General features: G+C 32.2%; 1 protein-coding gene across 4 annotated transcripts in view; it reads left to right on the top strand.

Moving 5' to 3' along the window:
* The window catches only part of LOC115215869, a 326,154-nt gene that overhangs the window by 182,913 nt on the left and 121,409 nt on the right, over nucleotides 1–21,832 (top strand). For all 4 annotated transcript variants that reach the window (XM_029785214.2, XM_029785213.2, XM_036505939.1 and 1 more), the window contains exon 9: nucleotides 3,106–3,251. In XM_029785214.2, the coding sequence (XP_029641074.1) occupies nucleotides 3,106–3,251 (146 nt within the window). The remainder of the gene's footprint in view (nucleotides 1–3,105; nucleotides 3,252–21,832) is intronic.

Genomic DNA, 21,832 nt, shown 5'->3' with positions numbered 1-21,832 from the left:
AGGCTTTGCTCAGTCCAAGAGTCTAGTACAAGACATTTGCCCAGGGTGCTATGCAGTGGGACTGAACCCAGAACCATGTGGTTGGGAAGTGAGCTTCTTACCACACAGCCATTTTGTATTGTATTTTATTTTTTCATTTAGTCATAGCGATACTAATAACCTGGTGTTAGAATTCAATATGCATATACTTCAGAATGCCTTTCCAAATAAAACTGCACTTCATGTTTGAAGCTCTGATGAAGCTATAGGGTGATACACAAGCATTCAACTATGAGTGCATTGCATCTAATAGCAGAAACAGCTGCAAGTTAATGAAGTTCATAATGTAATTTCTTTTCCTTTGTCATTTTAATTTCTTATATATACTTGTATCTCAATTGACTGATAAATAAAACCCTAATAAATGCCATCAATCCATTTGTCTTAATTTTCCCTTCTTTTCTATGTATTGTTTTGTCTTGTCAGAATTTCATATGTTGTAAACAATCATGACAATAAAACACTCAAATGGCCAGTACATAATTATGTACTGGTCATTATAATTAATCACGAAAAACATTCTTGTTTATCTAGAAAATATTTTTATCATTTCATGCTGGGCCTCTGAGATTGGGATGGAGGGAGGATTTATCCTGAAACTGGTGATCTTGGCCTAAATGCTTGCAACAGAGGAGACTCTGCTAATGGAACCTATGATTCCAGATGTCTGTTGTAAAAATGAGAAATAAATTAAGTCTGCCACCCAAGTAAACCATGACAGAATTTGAACTCAGATACAGAAAAAAAAAAACTGAAACAAATTCTGCATGGTATCTTGTCCAGTGTTTTTACAGTTCCATAGTCTGCCACCTTGTGGTCTACCCCTGTAGTGCTGATAGAGAGCTTCTTCAAATGCAGTCACTGTATGCATGACTGCCACTCCCATGCACCACCATCAGCAGCTGATGCAATTTCTTCTCTCAAGATCGACAGATGACTACTACTACTACTACTACTACTACTGGTCCACAATCCTAGACTGGTACTTTTTTTTAATCAATCTCATAGGAATAAAAGGGAAAGTTGCTTTGGCACTTATGAACTCAGAGCACACACTGTTGAAGCAATTGTAGAGAAACATGCCATCTGGTGCTCTTTTAACTCAGCCAATTTACTTTTGGTTTTCTGATTCAAAACCTGCAATATTTAAATTAAAATTTCCCATCATAATTTTAAGGAATATTTGCTTAGTTATATTCCAAATACCAGTTAATATTTTCAAGCAAATTTGTATTTTACTTTATCCTTAAAAATTCTTGATTATTTTCAAATTTATTGGAAGGTGTAGGTGTGGCTGTGTGGTAATAATTGTGCTGCCCAACCACATATTTCCTGGTTCATTTCTGCTATGTGGTACCTTGGCTATTACAGCCTTGGGATAACCAAAGCCTCATGAATGGATTTGATAGATGGAAACCGAAAGAAGCCTATTGCACATATATATATATATATGTATGTGTAGTGTGTGTTTGTGTCTCTTTGTATCTGTGTTTGTCCCCACCACTGCTTGACAACTGGTGTTGGTGTGTTTAGATCCCTGTAACTTAGCAGTTCAGCAAAAGGGACCGATAAAATAAGTACCAGGCTTTAAAAAAAAAGTACTGGGATCGATTCATTCAACTAAAAATCCTTCAAGGCAGTACCCCAGCACAGCCACAGTCTAATGACAGAAACAAGTAAAAGATAAACGGTAAAAGAACATACACAGACTTTCTCTATAGGCATGATAGGGTTAACTGAGTGAAATATTTGCTTTTTATAACAACCTCATAAAGCTATTAATGGATTTGAAAACTGAATTCAGTTAGGGCTGCTCCAAGATATGTGAATATAAAAAGAACTTCATTTCTTATTCTGTAAATCTGAATTTTGCAAAATGGTAAACAGACTTATTTGCTTGGTTAGATTTTTTTTTGCCACTCCTAAGGGAATAATATTTATACTTCAGCATATGCACTGACAGTAAAATTTTATATGCTTCAAGGATTTTTATAAAATAACTTTTTCAATTTTGTGAAAGTCAAGATTTTTTTTTTTTTTTTTTTTGTAAGGAAAGTATTTTATTCAATTATTTCCTTTGAAATGTGATATCTGTTTCTTTTTGTCCAATTGCCAATATGTATATTATTTTGAAATTTTGAATTATTTTCCAAAAATCTTGTTTAGTTGCTTTTAGAATCTTGCCAGTATTTAAATTTTAAATTTCATCAGCCAACTGTATGAAACTCGAGGCAATTTCTGTGTAATAACAAGTGAAATTTTTTTATGTAATTCTCCTTTCTTCTGATATTTGTCTTAGCTGTATTCATTCCACTTTGCTGTCAGTGATCTAGCAATTTCCTGTGGTCACTTCTACAAGCTATTTTTACTTTGAATGACATATTTTTTAACCCTTTAGCATTCAGATTATTCTGTCAAATGTAATGTTTAGTTATTCATGTTGTTTTGAATTTATTATCCATTATCTTGTAGCTTTGATATTTTGATGATTTGATTCTTTATTTTAAGAATGACATTGTAGTATAAGTATGAGAGGCTGGATCTGGCTAGTTTGAACTTAAAACAGGTAGAATATTTGGGCCAGTTGTGACTGGTTTAAATACTAATGGATTAACTAAATGCTAAAGTATTAGGTATGTTATCACCAGAATTTGACAAGGCGTCCCTTTTTTTGTTAGATACTCATGAGCAATAAATATGAACGCTATCTGCTAAAGTTAGATGTCTGACATGTATATTATTTACCAGTGTGGATAAAAAGCTTTGATTGAAAATTTATAAAACATTTGTTGATGATGAGAAGGGAGAAGTGTGAAATACTGACATAGTCTCCAATAAAGTGTCTATCCAGTTTTCTAGATATGTTGTGAATACTCACCTTGTTGGACTCTGTTAACTTTAATTTATCCTCATTGTCTACAAATACTATATAAAGTTTTAAGAACAGTGAAATTACTTAGCCACTGGCTTTATTTCTTCTGTTGTCTTAAGATTTTTTTCTTTTTCAAAATTTTGTCTTGTGTTAATCCTATACATATTTTCATACAGTTTTTCTATTTGTTGCAGGAAGACACACCACTGGGAGCATTTCCATTAGCTAACTATTGTATTTCTCGCTACTTGGACACCAATAAGGATTATTGCTTTAAAGCAGAGAAGTATGGTGCAAGAACTTATTATTTTATGACAGAAAGTCGAGAAGATATGAACAGGTAATTCTGATTTCTGATTCTGATTTAATGTTTAAATGTCTGAGATGAGTTATTCAATTCTTGACAATAAGATTACGATATTGTTTTTAACAATTGACCTCATTGTTAGAGCCAGAAATGTTTTCTATATCTACATATTACTCTCTGCCTTGAGTGTTTTAATCTTAGATCATCATCAAGTGTTTTATTTATGGATGTGTGCTTAACATGAAACTGCATTCAAATTCACAGATCAAATTGATAGAAATGTTGTGGAGATGTAAATTTTAAAAACCGTTTTTTTTTTTTTTAGATGAATTGTAATAAACGTTGGCAATTCAGATTTACATTTACACACATACCTACATATGCATGTGTGTGTGTATGTGTGTAGATATACATGTACATATAAATATATGTGTGTGTGGGTATACACACACATATACATGTATGTATACATATGTGTGTATGCATGTATATATGTATGTATGTATCTATCCATCTGTGTGTTTGTGTTTTTATGTATATATTTATAAATATATATGATGGATGACAAGTTGACTAAAGAATTGTTATTTGTTTAATGCTGTATTGAGGATTATGAAGAGTAAAGAGACGTCTATACTCTGAAGAGTTAATATTTTTTCACACTCATTTATTAACGTAGTTTTCCTGTTTATATTTTTACACTCCTTGTTTCTTATTGTTTTTATATTTGTCTCTGCTTGACTGGTGTCAGAAATTTATCAAATAATAACCAGAAATTGTTATTTATTTGAATGAATTTGTCATTATTTTTGTTTGTTTCAATATTTATACAATGGCAAACTACATTTTAAGGTATTATCATCATTTTGGTTAGGGTTTATTTAAATGTTTGATTTTAAAAATATCAAACAAAGAAAAACACCTGTGAAAATGGTAAAATTTTAATAATGAAGACAAGATGAGTTAGTTGGAATGGTAGACCAAATACATTTTGGTATTTCACTTAATTAATTAGATATTTTCAAATCCTTCTTTGATTTCATGTTTCATTTTTCCTGTGTACATCTGTCTCTCTCTCACACACACTCTCTCTCTCTCTCTCTCTTTCACACACACACATCTTTTAGCTTTTGTTTGTTTAGGCTATTATACTGTAGCCATGGTGGGACAGTGTCTGGAAGAATTTTTATCAAACAAATCAACCCCAGTACATATTTTTTTTAAAGCCTGGTACTTATTCTATCAGTCTCTTTTGCCAAACTGAAATATGTAATTTTTATATATATATATATATATATATATATAGGGGGGGGTGTATTAACTGATGTGACAAATAAACATATATTTGAGCCTAATACACCAATATAAGTTGTTATTATCATCGTTGTCGTTGTCGTCATCATCATTTAAGTCTGTCTTCCATGCTGGCATAGGCTGGATATTTTGACAGGAGCTGGTGAGTCAGGAGAGCTGCACTAGGCACCATTGGCTGCTTTGACATGGTCTCTATCCCTGTCATGAATAATTTTAAACAGGGTTTTCATTATTCTAATCTATTTGTCTAGCTTGATTAAAAAAACGATTAACGTTGCCTTTATCAAGCCTAGCCAGGCTCATGGGCCAGGTTTCTTAGTTTCTGTGGCATATGTGTTCCCCCCAGCTGGACGGGATGCCAGTGCATTGCAGCATTACTCAAGAAACGGGAAGAGTGAGTGAGAGAAAGTTGTGGTTAAAGAGTACAACAGGAGTCACCCCCTCCTGCCCTGCCAGAGCCTCGTGGAGCTTTTAGGTGTTTTCGCTCAATAAACACATACACAACACCTGGTCTGGGAATTGAAACCGTGATCCTCCGACTACGAGTCTGCTGCCCTAACCATTGGGCCTCCACTCTGGCTTGATCTCACTTCTATACTAACATTACTGACTAGTATTTTGGTTTATTATTCAAAGCATTCAAATGAACTTTGATATTATATCCCTTGTTGGATGTAGTTCAGGCTAGGAATGATATGATTATATTGATATGTTCCAGTTATTGTCTTATAAGTTGTGGGTTTATATCTAACTAAAGTTGTTTTGGGTGTTGTACAGTGGTTATAAACAAGCAAATGGTTATGTATTTTTATGCATAATGTAATTTCTACTCCACTAAATCTTTCTTTCTCAGGGTGTATGATTAGATTTGAAAACAAATTATGACTAGATTATATTTATATCATAATACTTGAAGAACAGAATTATTTTTTCCTTTCGTTGGTGTGTGGTACTCACACCTACCACACTCAAAATATATGCTCCTGGTTAATTTGTAGGTGCTGTGACAGAAATATATTTCTTAGTATGTACATACCTTTGTGCAAAGCTTGCTGGAAAAAATTATCTACAATAGATTAAATTCCTAGCCAAAAGCAATTGACTTATCTGTCTGGTAATACATGAAATGAGTAACTTTATTAATTGCATGAAAATTCTGTCATTAAAAATTGATACGACAAATAGACTTTACATGAGACTTGACAAAAAAGAAAGAGAAGGATCAATATTAAATTTGTCCATTTTTATTTCAGCTTTAACATTAGATTCATATTGTCTTAGAATTATGGTAAAATATTATCAAAACAATATACACATTGATTGAAACAATCTATTTTTGTTATATTTATAGGAAATATTTTAAGAAGATATTTTTTATTTACTTACTTTTCTTTATTTTATAAAATAAATTGGAGAAAAACACTATCAATTTCTTACGCTAATTTTAATATTGCTTAGTGCAAAAATTTTTTATATGGTCATTTATCTAGGTCTAAGCTGTAACTGTAAATGAAACTAATTGTTAATCTAAAATTTCTGCAGTTATCCTGTGGCAAATGATGATGAGACAACAGCAAAAAAAAAAAAAAAAAAAAAAAAAAAATGTAGTTTTGCTTGCATACTTTTATAGTAAGATTTATTTAGTTTTAATTTACCTGTTTGAATAAACTGCTTACAGAAAAATATTGCAGCTTATGGTTTTCTTAGCTTCTATTCTTGTAACTACAGACAGGGATAATGTAAGAGGATTTACCACTGCTGTCTAGCACTGAAATTTGTTTGAAATTTTCAGCCAATTACTTGTTGTTAAGATTGTTTCTTTTTGCTCTTGTTTGAATACAATATATTTATATGTACTGGAAAGAAATGAGTTTGGTATCATCTATTAGATGTATAATGTTAATTTCTGGGCAAACCAAAGACACATAAGGTAAGAGAAGTAGAGAATCAAAGATATCAAGCATGGCTGGCAATGACCCTGATAAGAATGCCAGAAGGTATGGTCACTGTCTCTTATAACAAAACCATAAAATAAGTAAAGCTATGCATAGGAATGTTTTTATGTCAGATAAAACTGAGTGAGACTATTGAGGAAGTAGTGAAGTTAGACCTGAAACATTGTACTTTGTAGGTGAGATGATACAAGACTGAAACAAGTGATTACTGTCATACGGTAGATTTATTTGTCCTCTGCTAGTATTAGAAAATGGATGTTATAACTGTTATAATGATGATCATCCTATCATTATTGGATGGAAGCACTCCGTCGGTTACGACGACGAGGGTTCCGGTTGATCCAATCAACGGAACAGCCTGCTCGTGAAATTAACGTGTAAGTGGCTGAGCACTCCACAGACACGTGTACCCTTAACGTAGTTGTCGGGGATATTCAGCGTGACACAGAGAGTGACAAGGCTGGCCCTTTGAAATACAGGTACAACAGAAACAGGAAGTAAGAGTGAGAGAAAGTTGTGATGAAAGAGTACAGCAGGGATCACCACCATCCCTGCCAGAGCCTCGTGGAGCTTTAGGTGTTTTCGCTCAACAAACACTCACAACGCCCGGTCTGGGAATCGAAACCGCGATCCTATGACTGCGAGTCCACTGCCCTAACCACTGGGCCATTGCACCTCCACCCTATCATTATTATCACTATTATCAATGCAGCAAGTTAGCAGAATCATTAAAGCACTGGACAAAATGCTTTGTGAGCATTTCTTCTGTCTTTATATTCTGTGTTCAAATTCTGCCAAAGTCAACCTTGCTTTTCATCCTTTTGTGGCTGATGAAATAAGTACCAATTAATCACTGAGGTGGATTAAAAGACTAGTTAGTAATTGACTAGCTCCCTCCCCACAAAACTACTGGCTTTGTGAAAATATCTGAAACCACTATTATTATTATTATTATTATTATTATTATTATTATTATTATTATTAATTATCATTATTATTATATTTATTATTATTATTATTATTATTATTATTATTATTATTATTATTATTATTATTAATTATCATTATTATTATATTTATTATTATTATTATTATTATTATTATTAATGAGTGAGAGAGCAGTGCATGACATCAAAGTGACACTGGAATAAAACATACGAAGCCCAGTATACCCATCATGACTACCCATCTGATGAAGGTACACCAAGCACAGGCATCACAACCATATGAGCACGACATGGTGATTTCATATGAAGATAAAACAGTGCATGACCTTGCAGGTGGAGCCCAGTTAGAATATTCTTTAGGTCAAGCAACCCATCCTGCTCAAAAGGTCCCGAGGATGTTGAACAAAACACCCATGTTTCCAATGGTGAATTATCCAAACCCCAAAGAATTCCTCTCAACACATGGCTATCATGCTCTCCCACTACTTCTGCTCATGATAAGAGATGCACATATCGTCAGCCACTAAGGGACACGGTCAACTGGTTAAGGTCAAACAACTGACAAGCAAATCTTTGGTATTGAACAGAATATTTGTTGTAGCCCATCTTTTATACCAAGACAAAACAATGTACATGATAACACTTCCAATCAGTTAAGATCAGAAGTAATGAGAGCTACTCCCTGTACTGCATCAGGGCATTTATTATTATTATTATTGTTATTATTATTATTATTATTATTATTATTATTATTATTATTATTATTATTATATGGTGAAAACTCAGCTTATTTTGCTGTGTATGAAGGAAAGTATCAGCTGTCCACAGCATTTGATTAAGCTGACTCTTTTGTAGGTATTCTACCTTTACATTTGTACCAATCTTTTTGAGCCATGTTGGCTGTTGAGTGCTGATACTACCAAATGCGCCATTTACTATTGGTACCATGTCTACTCTTCTCATTGACCACAACCTTCGTATTTCCCACTTCAAATGATCATAGTTATTCAATTTTTTTTTCTCCATTTACTTTGATCCTGTTGCCATTGGAACATGCTATGTTGATTATCATTCATGTTCTTTCTGTTTTTTCTCACCATGACAATGTTATTATTATTATGTGATGAAAACTCACAACTTATTCTGCTGGGTATGATGGAAAGTGTCAGCATCATTATTATTAGAGTGGTGATCTGGCAGAATCATTAAAAAGTCGGACAAAATGCCTTGAAACATTTTGTCTGGCTTTACATGCTGAGTTCAAATACCACCAAAGTTGACTTTGCCTTTTATCCTTCCAGGGTTGATAAACTAAGCACCAGTGAAACACTGGGATTGATGTAATTGATTAACCCCCTCCCCCAAATTTCAGGCCTTGTGTCTTTAGTAAAAAGGATTATTATTATTATTATTATTATTATTATTATTATTATTATTATTATTATTATCATTGTTAAAGTAGCAAGCTGGCAGAATAGATAGCATGCTGGATGTAATTCTTAACAGTATTTCATAGGTCTTCACATTCTCAGTTCAGATGCCACTGGGGTTGACTTTACCTTTCATCCTTTCAGGGTCAATAAAGTAAGTATCAATCAAGTACTAGAGTAAATGTAACTGAGTTGCCCCCTCCCCCAAAATGTCAGGCCATGTCCCTATAGTAGAAAAGATTATTATTATTATTGTTGCTGTTGTTGTTGTTATTATTATTATTATTATTATTATTATTATTATTATTATTATTATATCTAATGTGATATTTAATTCAACGAATTAAATAGTGAGACAACCATGATAAATGTTGTTAGCTAAAAACGAGCCACTTCATCTAGAACTCATTGATCTGAGCAATTTTTCTGTATGATAAGTGCAGTGATATGGACGCACGATATGAATGAACCATGAGTGCTGGGTGAAAAGGGTGTTGTTTGCTTTTGGCGGGCAGTATGCATGGAAAAAGGTGGATGAATAAGTAGTTGGTTGGTCAGTGTTTAGGATGTTTGAGCTCACAGAAGATATGACATAAGTATTGTGTTATGTGACAGCCTTTTCCAAACATGATAAAATGGGAGAGAGGCAGGGTGAGAGAAAACAGCCATGGTGGCATAAGAGGCTATTGTGACCTGCTATTAGAACAAACTGAAATATTAATGACTTGTAGGCACACAGTATTTCATTATGCAACCATAATATACAATAAAATACATTAAACATTTTTATAAGTCAATACCATTTTCTGCTGTGTTAGCAGTGCATTTTATGTCACTTGTTAGGGTTATCTCTACAGATATTCTATAGAAATTATAGCCAGCTCTGATTTTTCTTACGATGTTTTGTATCCAAGATGTCAGATGTAAACAAAGATGGGACTGAAGATGAAAAAAGGGTAATGGGCATACATGCCATATTTTGGGGGTTTTTGCCCCTTCATCAGCAACCATCTAACCCTTTAACCATCCACGAACACATTACTTAAATAACCACTAAATACAGTGGTGATGAAACTGAAATTAACAACATTGATTGTATATATATATTTGTCTCTGGAAGAATTTATCATAAGGCGAACTAGAGGAATATATAAGAATAACAAAGAAATCTAGCATATTAACAAGAGCTCCAATTTTAAAGTGTTGTGACATGAAGATCTTGCATTTTGAATTTGCATTGGTGACATTAATCTTAATGAGAAATTATCAAAATATCGTTTTAAAATAGTTTAGAGGAATTTGTATTGCAATTTGTTTTACTTTTAAAAAATTGATATAAGATCAAATCCAGACAGTTAATATATTAATAACATAAAAGAATATTGAAAAATTGTGATTTGTAAGGAAATATTTACATATTGATAAAACTTTTGGCATATCTATTATAGTATTTTCAGTAGAATGTCAATTTAATGCATGTTCTCTTTATCAAATTAAGTATAAAATTTTCTTAATATGGAAAAAAAAAAACTGTACAGGTCTTGGTGAAAATCATCATCATCATCATTGTTTAACATCCGTTTTCCATGCTAGCATGGGTTGGACAGTTTGACCAAGGTCTGGGAAGCCAGGAGGCTGCACCAGGCTCCGGTCTCATCTGGCAGTGTTTCTACAGCTGGATGCCCTTCCTAACGCCAACCACCCCATGAGTGTAGTGGGTGTTTTTTAAGTGCCTTGTAATTGTGCTTTAAATTTCCATGTTACTATATAACTTTGCTGGTACTTTTCTCGATATGTTGATAATCTTCTATCGTTACTTACACAAAATTATTTTTGAACAAACTATTTTAAAAAACCAATTCCAGATCATTAATGTTGCTTTTGTTTTTTCTTAATTTAAATGTAATATACCTTCAAAAAGTTGGCAGAATATTATTCATTTGTAGTAGTTATCTTTTCGTTGCTCACTTCAGCATAGTGAAAAATTTAAACATGGATAAAAACATTTAGTGTAGAAGGAGATTAGATTTTATTTTTGTGTTTGTAGGTGACCAACATTTACTATTAAATATACCCTTTGCAGTTTACTTTATATCTTCTGTATTTCTGCTTTTTCTTTTTTTTTAATAATGATCCCTCAACAACTTCTACTCTTTAGTAAGAACTTAGCAAGCTTTTATTTTAATTCAATATCAATCTCATTTCTTTAAAACTATATGTATATAAATATACATATGTGTATGTATATATGTATGCTTTCAGAACATTAATGTGGCCTAAAAAAATTATTGATGTTTAAATATTTCTTTCTGTTTCTGTCTAGGTTTTAACCATTTTATAAATAAATATTCCAAAGTATTAATACCCAAACATATTTACTAATTTGATTTAGACTTCTCATCACAAGATAAAAAGTGTTCTTTTGCACCTTTTGTCTGGCACTGAAAACTTCAATTAAACTTAGCCTAAAAATGCAAGTTACTTTATGCATGTATATATTAGTCTGCTTTTGTATAATAATAATAATAATAATAATAATAATAGCTGAAAAAAATTGGAATTTTTTTGTAAAATTATTGTAATATCAAAAGATTAATTATTGAAAGAAAAAAAAAACACAGATTATATCTTATTCATCTAAAATTATATTGGGAACATTAAATTTTGTTTGATTTACTCACAAATACTGCTCAGATTGATTGTCAAAGAAATTGATTTTCATCAAAGAAAAATGAAATCAGTACTATATTCTTATTAAAAAAATGATATTTTAAAATTTCATTGGTATTTTTGAACCAATCAGAAGAAAGTTAAACTAGCAAAAACGTAGGGAAAACAATACTACAAAAACAGAAAAAAAAAATTTACTATCTAAGTAAATTTTTCAAATTGTTTTACATGATGATGATGGGGCAATGTTAGTGATTGTTTTTTGTTTTATTGCTTTATTTAATATAAAATAGATTATGGAAAAAATCTTTCATTTTGTTAGCAATTTGAAATTGAATTTATTCAAACTGGATAATAACAGATTTTGGTGGTACACAATAGTAATTTAAAAAAAGAGATATATGTGAATGGAATATAAAGGAAAGACAAAATGAATATTAAAATCAAAGAGATTAGTTGTTCAAAGTAGCAAAATATTGGTATAATTTACAATCTACTTCTATTTACCCTCTTTTGTTTCACATACTGTAGCTAATATTAAATGTTTTGACATACTGATTTTGTTATCTTGGCAAGAATAGAGAAAAAAAAATGACTTTGAAAGCAATTACATCTTCTTCGGAATTATTGAATGGGGTATCTGTTAAATATGGAGCAAGTAAAACTATTTAAATTGAACAAAATTAATAATCGTCTGTTCTCATTTATCTATTTAAAGAACACATTCTGAAAACCAAAGAATCTATTTTAAAGTAACATTCCTATACATGATGAAAGTACATAATTCTTAAGTGTATTATTTCCTTCTGAATAGCAATAAATAAATATTACATACCTCCAGAAGGACAGTTAATAAAAATTGAATACACATTGAACAAAATGAAGATTATCTTTTAGAAAAGAACATTTTCCTGTGCCAGAAACAGTGTGTTTAGTTCTACAATCATGTAATTAACACTATTAAAATGAAGGACAGCATAATATCATATAAGCTATAAATAGATAATAAATTTGGTATTTAAGTGTGTAACTACCAGTTTCTTTCTATGGAGAAGAATGTGCCATAACATTTTTTAAACCTTCTGAAATTAACAATATATCATACTGTTGGACACATCTATTAATGGTTACATTTATTTTCTTTAGTTTCTTCATTCCATAAATCTTTGAGAGCCACATGTAAGAATCTGTTGTTCTGTATTTTTCTTTACCTGCCTAAACTAAATTTGTTTTACAATTCAATTTAGTTTTAGAATTAATTTCAGAATATTTTATTTTCTTCACTGCTGGCTGGCTGATCTAGCTGTCCTATTTCAAAGTTTGATTCAAATGAGAAAATATTTTCATTATAGGATTATTTCTATCACAGAAAATGGCTTATATTTTGCTAGACTACATTCTTTTGAAAAGGAGCAATTTGATATACAGTTTAATCCCATTTGAGAAATATACATACATAGGTATTCGTATAGTATAGTGAACAAATCAAGGTAATTATTAGCTTAACAGATTTTCCTTGTTTATGTTTTGCTGCTATTGAGGAAGATAGTTATCTAGGAAACTGAAAAAAGCCTGTCATACATTTCATATATATATGTATGTGTGTATATCATCATCATCGTTTAATGTCCGCTTTCCATGCTAGCATGGGTTGGACGATTTGACTGAGGACTGGCGAACCAGATGGCTGCATCAGGCTCCAATCTTGATCTGGCAGAGTTTCTACAGCTGGATGCCCTTCATAACGCCAACCACTCCAAGACTGTAGTGGGTGCTTTTACATGCATGTATATGTGTGTGTTTGTGTCTTGTTTGTCCCCCACCACCACTTTGTTGACATCTCTGTAACTTAGCAGTTTGCCAAAAAACTCCGATAGAGTATGTGTCAGACTTGAAAAAAAGGACAAGGATTGATTTGTTCGACTAAAGATTCTTCAAGTTAATGATAAAAGATAAAAGGTGGTATTGTTAACTTCTCAAAGTTGGTATTATTTAGTAGAAGAAGATGAAATATTCATCCACACCATTTTCGCTTCTGAGACTAAAATTCTTTACATAACAGTTCTGGAGATCAAATGATAATCACACGGATTCTATTATCCATCAAACCATTTACTTTGAGATTTCATAGATAAAATTATTATATATATATTTGCAGGTTTTTATGTATGTATATGTGCAAGTGTGTGTGTATCTAAAAATATGTTTTATGCTATGTTTCATACATTTAACTTCATCACCATTATATTAACACTGAATCTTCCAAGCTTGTGTGGTTCACATGGAACTCATACAGGTAGATTTTCTATGGCTTTCCTGTCTATCCCTCCCCTGTTTGCAGCAAAAGAATTTTAGGACCTTGTGGCAATTAATATAGTTTTTTACTTAGATTATTTCAAACTGAATCCAAGTGTTAAAATCTGGAAACAAACACGAATAATGTATCACTCACACATACATGTTATACACACATGCATGTGTGCACACATGCTCGCATGAATGCATGCACACACACATATACATTAGTGATATATTATAGTTGTTTGTTTCCAGATTCTGACATTTAGACTTATATATATACACATACACATGTACATATTTACATATATATGTGCACATGCACTTAGATAAATTTCAGAGGTAAGTGGGTGGATTTAGATGGGTAGACAGTTTGGTGGGTACACTCTAAGACTAAGACAAGAAAATTATGCATTATATTTATAAATGGTTGTGCATATTTATGTTTCTTGAAATTTTTCTGATAAAGGAGTAAATGTAGCATGTGTGTGTATACATACATACATACATACATACATACATACATACATACATACATACATACATACATACACACATGGCTGTGTGGTAAGGAGCTTGAGCAAGTATCTTCTACTATAGCCTCAGGCCTACCATGACCTTGTGAGAGGATTTTGTTAATGGAAACTGAAAGAAGCCCGTCATATATATATATATATATATATATATATATATATATATATATATATATATATATATATATACATGCACACATACATATATATGCACATGCATACATATATATAAATGTATATATGTATCTATGTATATATATCTTTGTGTATGTGTTTTTTGTCCAGCCCCACCACCACTGCTTGACAACCAGTGTTGGTGTTGTTGGTGTATGTACATCTCTGTAACTTAGCAGTTCAGCGAAGGAGACTGATATAATAAGTACCAGGCTTAAAAAACAATTAAAAAAAAGTACTGGGGGCAGATTCATTTGCCTAAAAATCTTTCCAAGGTGGTGCACCAGCATGGCCACAGTCTAAAGACTGAAGCAAATACAAGTTAAAATGTATATATGCATATGCATATATATATATATATATATGTATATATATATGCATATATACACAAATAAGAATATGGAGAAGTCAACACTTTAATATCCTAAAGCTGATAAACCAAATAATGTGCTTCTCCATTTTCTTATTTGTAATATAAATTAATGGTAAAATATTTCTTTACCTTCACCCATTTAATACAATAAGTATGTTTATTGCATTGCAATTAAAAACACTTGTGTATTAAAAATTGAGTATTATACCAACAGTATACTGAATAAGTATTATCCCTTAGTGGGTTGGCTCTACAACCCCCAAATTACTTGGTGGTATATATATATATATATATATATGAAGAGAAAGTTTACGAAAATAAACAAAAGACGAAGGCAGGTGGAGTACAAACAAACAAATGTATTAGTATAGCGCTCAGGAATAGAAAAAGTCTTTTACGTTTCAAGCCTATGCTCTTTGACAGAAAGATACACAGAAAAAAACAAGGAGAGAAAAAATGCGTGTAGTAGCTAACGATCTATCATATATATATATATATATATATATTTATATATATACAGCTTGGTAAAAAGAATCGAGGGAGACAATTCTGAAGTCACTTTTAATTCATATGGATTGCCAAGAAGTTACAAATCTGATCTTCATTACTACAATGACAACTTACCTGTTCAAGTATGCTTGTGGCACATTTGAACTCATAAACAAGCCGTTCACTATGCTTTTGTCATGGAGAAAATTTCTTGCTGTAGACAAATGGTGTCCAGATATATTTTGGTCTTATTGGAGGTCTTTAAGCAAAGCATAATCCAGCTGTTACAGCAGGTCTCAGATGATTAGAGAAAAATATCAGATTTTTGCGAATGAATACAGTGTATCATTCCTGTATGAGTCTAGTTAGAAGAACTTCCAGTAATGCATATCCAGGGATACCTGCTGGGTGTGTATTTAACCTTGTTCTCAAATATTTTGGAAGGTTATTCCCTTCTATAGAAAACACAGATCTGATGAGTGAAAGACAATAATTTTAACCTATTGTAGTCTCATTCAGCTTTGATGCTATCAGCATTATGAACAGTCTAGCAGAGTGTTTGTAGTTCTGATGGCATCAAAGTGTTTGAATATTAGTCAATGACCGTAATTAATCATCCAGCAGTTTAGATTGTGGAATGAATATATAAGGAATGTTAGTTAATAACATTATAAAGCGTATGTTATTAATTTCTCTCCTGTTCATTACCTGCTTTGTAAACATATAGGTAAGCAGGGAGTAACGTGATGAGTTAAATCAATATCAAGAATTAATTTTAAGTTAGGCGGAGTAAAAAGCCTGTCATGTATGTGTGTGTGTGTGTGTTTGTATGTGCATGCATGTGTGTGTGTTTGTGTGTCTTTGTGCTGTGTTTGTCCCCCCAGTTGACCTAGGTAAGATTTGAACTAAGAACATAAAGAGTTGTAAATATCTATCACAGGGCATGTTTTTTGACACACATGATTCTGCTAATTCACTGTCTATGTTGGTGTCATATAAAAAGCATCCAGTATGCTCTGTAAAGTGGGTGGCATTAGGAAGGGCATCTGGCTGAAGAAACTATCACCATTTGATAACCAGTGTTGGTGTATTTATGTCTTCTTGACAAAGTGGTTTTGGTAAAAGAGACCAATAGAATAAGTATCAGCCTTTAAAGAAAAGTATATACTGGGTCAATTCATTCAACTGAAATCCTTCAAGGCGGTGCCCCAGCATGCCTGCAGTCTAATGATTGAAACAAGTAAGAAATAAAAGAAAAGATAAAAGTTCTGAGCAGGATAGGCAAGAGAGATAACTCTGGATTCCAAATGAAGTAAAATTGAGTAAAGGCTTGTTATGGGAAGTGAGTCTGATCTTTGGCCTCCATGGCAAATAGCGATATGTTTCAATCTTATCTGACCTTTTTAAAGAAGTATTACCAGTATTTGCTAGATGACTGAGAGATATAAAGATTTGGAGGGAATTAACATTGACAGGTCTGATAAGTTAAAAGTAAAGTGAATAATAAACAAAATACATACTTGTGACTGTGCAGAATGAAACACAACTAAGTCAAAATTGCAATTGCTTGGTTGTTAGACCTAGATGTCTTTTATTGTGGATAATAACTCTAAAATTATTTAAGGGAATGGCTAATTAACTGTTTCTATAAGGATATTTTTGATTATTCCTTTCATTTTACTTATGTATTGTGGAGCAGAACTTCTGAAAGAAATTTGGCAGGATCTAACAAGACTATTTTGAGGCCCAACAAGGATGGGTACTCTCAAAATTAAAGGATGGATGTCAAGATTACTTTTAAGAAGAGACAAAGAGGCACAACACATAGTCACAGGTCACCACCTCAGTTTACCAGTCCTCTCTCTGATGTACTGACTGAAACCTACTTCTTATTGGCTCTTGGGGTGGGTTGGGATATATTTCATATTTACTTTTTTATTGCATTAATATTAAATATAATTCTTAACAATAGGCACAAGACCATAAATTTTCAGAAAGAGATTACTCAATTAAGTTGACCCTTGTATTTCACTGCAGTTTTGAGGGAGGGGATTTAGTTGGTAATGTTGACTTAATACTTCAAAGGGACTTTATTTTATCAACCCTAAAATAAAGAACAGCTAAGTTGACCTAAGTGAGATTTGAACTCAGAACATAAAGAGCTGTAGATATCTACTTGTTGTTTGACACACTTATAGTTCTGCTAATTCACTGTCTATCTGGTGCCACATAAAGAACACCCAGTACACTCTGTAAAGTGGTTGGCATTAGGAAGAGCATCAAGCTGTAGAAACCATCCCAAAACAGACATGGAGCCAGTGCAGCTCTCTGGTTTGCCAATCTCTGTTAAACCATCCAACCCATGCCAGTATAAAAGACAGATTTTAAATGATGATGATGATGATGATGATTTAATCTATTTCCTAAATAAATATTTCTTATATAAAAATAATTCTTATTCTTAATATTGAATTTTTTAAATATGTATATATATATATGTGTGTGTGTGTGTGTGTGTGTGTGTGTGTGTGTGTGTGTGTATGTATATATGTATGTATGTATGTGTATCTGTATATCCGAATATTACATAATACATGTATTTCTGTGTATCTTGTACTTTAAACTAACTTTCAAATATTTCATAAATAATAATTGACAATTATAACCTATTGTAATATGCAAATAATTTTCAAGTGTGGTATATTTGTGTTAGTTCTATACTATATAAAATAGAAGTACTGAAAACTTCAGCACTTGCAATAATCCATCCATTACTGTGTGTTTGAAAAACTGCTGCATAATTCTAATTTTGTATTTTATTCCTCACGTGAATTTTTCACATTTCATAAAAATGCTTTGAACATTATCTAAACAACTGTATGTAAATCCTTATCTCTGCATCTGCATTATAAAGTGATATTTCAACACTTGAAAGATAATACAAAATTGAGAGGAACTTAGTAAATACTAGAAGGTATCAAAAAATGATTTCTGAATATACAATGGAAATGTAAACTAATTGAAGAATCATTAATAATAACAAAAGTCTTCATTAATTTAGCAAGTCTCAAGTACATGGTATAAGTACAAAGTTATTGTCAAAAAAAAGAAAAAAGAAAAAAAATGAAATTAATTTCTCTACTATTACAACTGAAAATCAGAACTTTGTAGAACTCAATGTTTTGATTATGATTCTTTTTTTTTATAGCCACAACAGCTTGAAGTGATACAAAAAAAAAGATTGAAGCTTACTCTAATGATTACAAATAGAGAGACAATAGCACAGAATGTAACCGACCCCACCAAAAAAATCAAAAGTCAAAAAAAAACATTGACAGTTACGAAGGGAGGGATTAAAGACTTCTAAAGCTATACACATATCTACATGCATATACATATATATGCACACATGTACACACATATATATGTAAGTACACAAAACCATACAAATACAGTAAAACACTAAACTGAAGCAAGATATGGTCTAAAGATGTGAGATGAAAGATTTTTCCAGTTAAGTTGAGCTCACTTGACCATTTCTTGAATTGTATTTTTGAGTGCAACCAAATGCAGCCTTGAGCATTTATTTTTGTAATATTTAGTATTGAAAGGCATCAAATCAATCCCTGGAAAGTATTTTTAAAAGTTCATGTCTTAATTTTCCTTGTAATCTTGTTTATATTTGCATAATTTTCAACCTGCATTATTAAATCTGGGGCATCACAGATGTATATTGTTGATCAACTGTTTAAAATTTAAAGAATGGTGAAGTTTAGTTCAACTTCATCTTCTGCATATTCCTTGTTATTTTCTTGAGGAAGGATTTTGTTATCATTTGGAACAAAATGTCCCTCCTCGCTTGTTTTTGTTGTTCTATGCTGAGTCTTTACTTTTGTGATATTTTTCTCTTTCTTCCTTTCATATTTTCTTCTGTAATTGTTTCTTTCTCATCACGCAATGGAAGTGTGCTATAGAAGGTTGTTAATTTTGGGGGAACAAGGCATTTTCTCATTGATTTGTGATGCTGGACCTAAAGATATTTCTTTTACTATCCTAGAAGTTTTGGGCTGTTGATTCTCTGGAAACTCTAGGCTTTGTCATTCATTTTGTTACTGCTGATTTTCATTGCTTTTGTTTTCCTTGATTTTGCTTAAACTTCTTGTTCTTCCAGCATTAATGCATGTATTACTCCAATAAATACAATAAGACTATGTTTTCCATCTTGTATCATCAACCTCATATTCCTCACCTCAGCATCTTTCACTGGGCACAGCTTTTGCACAACTCTGGCCTTTGGGAGTCAATTTTGACACCCTGCACCACAACTCACTTTCCTTGAAGGTGGCATTTATTACTCTTCCTTACTGTGAAGAAAAAAAGAAAGAAAAAAAAATGACACTGTTAGCCATAAGTCTACATCGTGTTCTTTTTCTCTTATTATGATTCTTGTGCTTTCTCTAACCCATCTACTGGGGCACAGATATATAGTCAGAAGTATATCTGACAATTTCAGCCTCTGTTTTGGTTGTGTTTTCATTTTAAACATACAGCAGATAGTGCTGTTTTCATTTGAGATTATTTTTCCTGCTATGTCCTAGTTGTACTATTTGATATGAGGTAAAATTTAATCTGCTTCTGTCTTCTTATAAGCAGAGTTATATAATTTTTTGCTTTGCTCTTTCCTAAATTATCTGTTGTGGCAAAGAAATGCTGTTGGGTTTTACAAAATGCAGGAGTTATAAAATGAAGACAACTGAGATGTGGCAGCACATCTCAGTTGTATTCACTGACAACGATGAAGATAGGCCCGTCCATGCTGTGAGAGATAAAAGTCAACAGGCTTGACATTGTTATCAAGGACAGGGACAGGATGTGTATACTTACAGATAGTGCAACACTTTTCGAAAGAAACATCACTATGAAAGTTACAGAAGCCGACCAAACAAAAAAACAAAAACCTTAAGATCAAAATCAACAGGATGTGGAACATGATTGACCAAAATGATATCAGTGGTCATTGGAATGCCAGGACTCATGAAGAATGAGTTATGGAAACATCACCTTGAAGCAGATTTAGAAAACGTGAAATTTCATTAAATTTTAAAATTGAAATGAGTTGGATATAAGATATGCAAGTGAAATTGCTGACAGTTTACATTGGCTTTTCCTGGCTAGTCTATGTTGGACAGTTTTCCTGAGGCACAGTTTTACAGCTAGAGGCTCTTCCTGCCTTCAGTTCTTTCAATCACCTCTTATGACACACAGGTATACAGTGTGTCTATTCTAAATCCAGGGAACTCATGGTATGGGTACAAAAGTGTAGACAGTACATAAATAGTTGGAGTACAAGGTGTGGAAAAGATAAACAAAAGCAAAACATTAAAAAAAACTCAACTGAGCTCACAACTCTACACTCGGTCCATAACACCACCCTGCTAAGCACAACCTACATCCTATGCAAAACACCTTCACTTCAGTCGCACTAATCATATAATATATTCTGTACATAACACAACATATTCCTTATATAATCACTACCCAATAAAATAAATGGTAATTTGGTCAAGTAACATGACACTATGACATCATAACTCTAGCAATTACAGTCATGCTTGGATGAACTCCACCCTTGTATAGGAAAACTTCAAAAGAGGTGATTGAGAACCATCATGCAATGGGCAGAGAGGAAGATGGGAGAGAACATGAGGCTGGCTGATGACTGGGAAAGATGGAAAGAGGAGATTACTATGCACTTACAGCCTCCCTAGGCAATGGTTATTGATTAATTGATTGTAATAATCAATAATAATCAATATAGATATAATAAATGAATATCAAATTTGTACATCATTGAATTCATATTAACCTATATACTAAAGTTTAATTTTTTTTTTTTTTTTCTTTCAAAATAATTACAATTGGAGAATTAAAACAAAACAAAAAATGCACATATCCAATTTTTGGGCAATATTCGGATTTATTTCTAATCTACGTTAGTAATTTTAATGTTTGCAGTGCCAAAAATGCAGCTACGTACAAGGAGTGTTATGAGTACATTTGTGATGCACAAAACCCTATTTGTGAATGGAAAATGACCAAAATATTTTGATCACTTGGCTTGATTGCTTGACTTCCTAAAATTAGCAGCAAAATTTCAGTCAAATCACATATTACTGTCTTAAAAAAGGAAAATATACATTCAATAACCTGACCCTTGTTACATATTTCCAAAGAAAAGGACGAGAAGGACATGGTAGGAATGTCTTTGATCACTTGTAGACTCTATCATGATCACACTAAGTGTAAACTGGAGCAGCAACAATAAATTTCAGGGTCTTAAAGGTAATATTGTAAACCTTACTTTAGTTATGCAGAGCTGCTAAATATCAAGACAGAGGAAACTAGGTGAGATTCTGATAATATACATCAGA

Source organism: Octopus sinensis, linkage group LG9 (genome assembly GCF_006345805.1).
Source record: "Octopus sinensis linkage group LG9, ASM634580v1, whole genome shotgun sequence".
NCBI lineage: Eukaryota > Metazoa > Mollusca > Cephalopoda > Octopoda > Octopodidae > Octopus > Octopus sinensis.
Note: the sequence above shows the minus strand (reverse complement) of the source record. Positions and strands in the feature narration are given on the sequence as shown.